Source organism: Heliconius melpomene, chromosome 3, assembly GCF_056956725.1.
Source record: "Heliconius melpomene rosina isolate 202511_hmr_F chromosome 3, ASM5695672v1, whole genome shotgun sequence".
Lineage (NCBI taxonomy): Eukaryota > Metazoa > Arthropoda > Insecta > Lepidoptera > Nymphalidae > Heliconius > Heliconius melpomene.
In genome coordinates, this window is record NC_140391.1 from 10,929,622 (window position 1) to 10,935,213 (window position 5,592).

Consider the following 5,592-nt stretch of genomic DNA (forward strand, 5'->3'; position numbering starts at 1 on the left):
CTCCATTGAAAATCGCACCAAGAAGCTCATTGGCCACACAGCGATTGTTGAGGCACAGCTGCAAAGCCTTGAACACCGTCGTAAAGTAGCATACCTGTCGGTATTCTATAGCATACATTTCGGAGAGTGTGCAGCAGCGCTGCATGACCTGATAACCTCTTCTCCTTTCCAAATGTCATTGACGTGCCTCCTTTTCGTACGCAGCGCTTCGCCTCCACTTTCTTAATGCGAACAGCTAAAGAGTAGAACTCCCTACCTGCTGAACTGTTCCCCGATAAATAAAACTTGGCCCTTTCGTCCGTCGTTCGCATCGCCACTTACCACCAGGTGATAGTAGACAAATGCTTGCCTATCTACAATAAAGTCACTTGTGCTAAGAATGAACACATAACAGACACACACATATATCTATTGACCTACTTACGTCATATTTTTATAGGAAAAGATAATGACAGATGATCTAATAGACAAATGGGCAAACACCATCGAGTGTACCTATTAATAAGAAATTAGTCGTCGATACTAACATCAGTCTATGTCAACATATGTGATATAGAGAAGGAGAGAGCCGTGGTCGTGTAGTACTTTCACTTTCTCCTTTTAGAACTATAGCAGGTGGTATACGACCACGGCTGTCAATTTCAGGTGAAAATATTTTCTTGTTTCATACTTTGAGAGAGTGATTATCAGTAGTCGAGTTTTAGTATTGAACTTATTTATTTAAATTATTTTGGGGTTTTAACTCGTAATACAATATCTGTAGGACCTTTCTTTGTTTAAGTTATAATGTTTGTTAGTTTGTTTGTAGAAGTTACGTACCACCTCTTGTAATAAAACTATATATCTATATATATATATAAAAGGACTTGTCCTCACTGACTGAGGTAAGACGCACGCACAGCCGTAACCGCTAATGGTAGAAATGTGAAATTTGGACAGATGTTTACTTTCGTAATCTGGACATCCACTAAGAAGGGATTTTAAAAAATTTTAACCCTAAAGGGTTGAAATAGGGGTTGAAAGTTTGTATGGGAAAAAAATTAAATCGGCACCGATTTTTATAAAATTTGAAATTTAGATTTTTAAAAGAATTTAATTAAACACGTATTTCATCGTTTTCTAAAATTCTCCCCCTAAGGGTGCAAATAAGGGGTTGAAAGTTTGTATGAAAAATCTTTAAATCGCCACCGTTTTTTATAAAATTTGAAATTTAGACTCTTCAAAATATATCATTGAACACATGTTTCGTGGTTTATATTAATTCCTCCCCTAGGGGTGCAAATATGGGGTTGAAAGTTTGTATGGAAAAATCTTTAAATTACCACCGATTTTTATAAAAAATTAAATACAGACTCTTAAAAATATTTCATTGAACATGTGTTTCGTGTTTTTTTAGAATTCATCCCTAAGGGTGCATATAAGCGGGCGAAGCTGCACGCGCCCACTAGTCTATATATATGTGCTAAATTACTTTATGATTTTTGAGCTCTAGAGGGCGTCACATAGTCAGGGGACAATTGAGACTCATTCAACGATATCTCAATTGTCAAATTATGGTATTTAAAACTTCTATTTAGATGTCTATCTATCATAATTTTAGAAGCAACAGGAAAACAGATGAACATACATACATACCGGTCAAAGTCATAGATATAGTATAGTTTAGTAGATATAAGAATACTTACCAAACACGAGCGACAGCGCATATCCGAAGGGCGCCTGGCACCACACGAGGCCGGACGTGTAGATGGCCTCCGCGGTGCCGTTGATGTAGCCGCCGCCCACCCACGTGGCTGTGTGCGGGTAACCTTACATTGATATTACAAGCCTACATCTTTAAACTATGAAAACGCCATGTGTCATTCAATCGTAGCATTCACTTCATAACCCTTGCAGAGCCAGCCGGTTTCGTAGATATGCTATTTTTAACCGACTTCATAAAGGAGGAAGTTCTGCCATTCAGTAATTGTCCCATATCTCTTAAACAACGAAATTAATTTTATTCAAATCAATTTTTATTTGAAATTTTCATTGAATTTTATATTTACAGTACTTTTTTACAGTTTTTTTCTACGTTGTCCATAAATAACAAGGTCCAAAAAGTGTATTTTTGGCATTTTAGAAGCCAATATCTATCTTAGGAACCTCCATACCATTTAGAAAGACTTATCTAATGGCACCCCATACGGGATGCTCCCTCGATTTGTTTTTTCATCATCATTTACAAGTAGAATTTGAAAGAAATTAAGAGAGGACGGAATGCAATGTCAGTTGAATGATAAGATATTAGAACAAGTGAATGAGGTGGTGTACTTGGACAGTATGTTCAGTAGAGATAATACGCCATAGATGTGGAAAGGCGTGTTGCTGCCGGTAACAGAGTTAACGGAACCTTAAACAGTATCAAGAAAATGGAGGAAGGTAACGTAAAAAGCATGAGGATTCCCCGGAGGGCATGTATGAAGAGGTTGATGACAGTGGACGAGGCGAAAGAGGTATGTAGAGACCGTAGCGTTTGGCGCTCCGTTCTTCCTAACTACTCCGCTAGGGATAAAGCTGTTATGTTATGTTATTTACAAGTAGGTATAGTACATTCCATATTTTTATTTTTCATAGTTAAATATTACCATTTTTGAAAATATAATGTTTAATATATACGTTTATTATATAAGAAAATAAATTTTACATTTTTAAATATAGTTATTATAAAAAAAGACTTAAAAATATAATTATTACTAAGACATCGTAATAAGCTTAAATCGTGATAAAATTTGCCTTAGACCAACTGATAGGGGAACTAATTTACTCTTAATTATGTTTTATTTTAAATTCAATCAATACTCAAAGATAACAAGCTCGTAAATATGAGATACACAATACTATACGGTCACGCTCTGCTGGAACTCAGGAACATCAGCTGTTGGTATCACTATTAGCATCCATATAGATGGGATAAATATTTGTTAAGTTCCTCAAGCCGCCGTGGCGGCTGTAAGCGCGAAGGTTTTGGGTTCGATTCCTATTCAGGAGAATGAAATATTTAATATTTTTAATTCCTCGCTCCTAGTTACCACAAGGCAAACCACGGCGATGACTTCGCCACTCAACACGGGATGCCTCAAGTATTCAGTTTTATGGGGAACAGAGTTCTAGGAACATGGAACACCAGGTCCCCAGGTTTCCTTTGCCTACCCTGCTATGTAAAAGTGCAAGTAAGGGTAGGTGCAGTATAACTGTATACTGTATAGTAATATAATATCACACGTGGATGTGACGTTAGCCACATGTCATCTGACCTGTCATAGTAAATATGCCGACGAACAGCCCGATGGACCTGCCGGCCAGCATGACCTCCTCCTCGGAATCATTGCCGGGCGGCTTCTTGCGCCCCGCCCAGATGCCCACGGCCAAGATCAGCACGTAGAACAGCACGATGGAGATCACGCCCCACACGTTGATCATTTTCAATGTTCTGATATAAATGAAGTCACATACATATATGAGAATAGATAAGAGTGTAAAGTTTACGAGTAAATTTCATTCATAAGTAAAATGTCATTTTATTTTGTAAGATTTAACTAAATATTTAGATACGTTCTTAAAAATGGAATCCACAAAAAAACCGTATTTTCTACGAGTATATCAACAGCTAGACTGACCTGAACATGTAAAGGTCACGCTACTTCGCTACAGCTTGCACTCTACAAAGCTCAAAGTACTCACTTGTAAGGTAAAGCCTCAGAGTTCTCGTCACGCGCGGTCACGCTCTCGGCACGCGTCTATTGTAAGTAGCATCGGCCAGTATAATAATAATAATCCATCATAAAATATATAATCTAAACACTATGGTTATGTCACTCGCAAGTCGCGATCGCGGTTAGCGGGGCGCGCTAGGCCGGCAGCTGTCGCCCCATCGGAGGGAGGTCTTCTGCGAAGGGCTGTTCCTGGTCCTGAAGCTTAGCCCGCACATGTGCGCGCGTGTGCGGCCTCCGACATCAAAGCAAGGTCCCTGGTAGGCCCGTGTCCCGTTATGTAACCCGCGACGACAGGCTCGGGCCCGCTGTCACGCGCTCTGCCCGCTGCCGCCCGATCGATCCCCTGACGTCAGCGGCCCCGACCGCGCATGCCTCGCGCCTCCCACCTTGGTACTGAACACCCACGCGCCGTCACTCATACATTACTCATTTTCAAGCAAAGCTCACAGCGATAAGCTTAATGTGGCGATCGCTCTATAATACATGTTTGCTGACGAAGATAAGGCGCGGAGGTAGTGGCAGGAAGGTACCAGGACCAAAATAGAAATTGAAGGTTGTTCTTTTTTTGTAATAATCAACGAATTTACAGTCATTGCTGAATTTCTGAGTTGATTTTGAAATTCTTTAAATAATTTATAAGTTTGTTTGCTCCTGCTAGAATCGATAGCCTCAATTTATAACGAATCTACTTGTATTGATATAAATGATGGATTAATGTATTAAAATTATTAATACCTGACTATGAATGATATCCGGTTGTATGTTATTGAATAAAACAAGGATATCTATTCAAAAACAATAATCTTGTCACACGAAAAACGTTCTTAAAGGATTTAAAGAAAGGTTAACAAAGATGTATTATATTTTGTTCAAATCTACATTATTAACTTTAAGCATAGTAAAAGTAATCGATTTTTTTAAATATATGACCTTTTACTTCAGGCAAAATAAATTATAAAGTTCACCTTTACTAGTAGGTACATATTTCCCGCCCAAACTACTTATTCGATATTTTGTCGATTTATCTTTTTTTTTTAATTAATAATATATGTATTTTATGATTTACCCAAAAGTTCAATATTATACAGTAACAAATAATTGTTAATACATTGTTTGTTCTAAAAACCAATATCTGTATGTAATATTTCATACTAGCTAGACTAGCGGCGCGCCCGCGGCTTCGCCCGCTTGAACTATATATTTATTCATTTATTGTTGTTGTTCTTTATTTATGGCATTTAGTTCAGTTCAGCACTGTCACGTTGATTGTAAGACACACAAAGGAGAATGTACGGTAAAAAAGAGACAATATTACACAATAGGAGTATACACGTTAAAAAGAGATCCAGCTAAAATACTGCCTTCACCTATTATTCATTTACTAAACAGAATTGACTGACAGTCAAATGTGTTGATGTCAATGAATAATTTAATTTACTCGTTCAGAAACAGCCTTAAATGTTAAATTATTGATTTGGGTAAGGATTTATAATATTCTTTGTAAAATATTTTGATGAAACAAACTTTAGATGTTAAGTTGAGTTAAAACAAAACAATTGGTGAAAATTTTAAGTAAATCGGTTTAGTACTTTCGAAGATTAGCGTGACCATACATACAGACAGACAAGAAATTAAAAAAATATATTTTTACTTTCTATTTTTGTTTTTAATAGTCACTCTACCTATTTCAGTGAAAATAATAAATATACAGACAAAATGTTTTTACTATATAGATTTAATAAATTATAATTCAATGTTTAGGCCACCGTGAATTGTTATTAAACTAAGATTCTTTTTTTAGCTTGATTTGTCAATTACTGTCAATTGTCCATTTTAT

The 5,592-nt window shown here is 36.9% G+C and overlaps 1 protein-coding gene across 1 annotated transcript in view; it reads right to left on the reverse strand.

Annotated features, from left to right (window-relative positions):
* ChT (choline transporter) overlaps nt 1-4,143 on the reverse strand; it is a 28,029-nt gene extending 23,886 nt beyond the window's left edge. The window contains exons 1-3 of the mRNA XM_085207227.1: nt 3,724-4,143; nt 3,297-3,472; nt 1,686-1,793 (exon numbers count right to left, since the gene is read on the reverse strand). Coding sequence (XP_085063353.1) covers nt 1,686-1,793; nt 3,297-3,462 — 274 coding nt within the window. The 5' untranslated portion in view covers nt 3,463-3,472; nt 3,724-4,143. The remainder of the gene's footprint in view (nt 1-1,685; nt 1,794-3,296; nt 3,473-3,723) is intronic.
* Nucleotides 4,144-5,592: the final 1,449 nt, after the last annotated feature.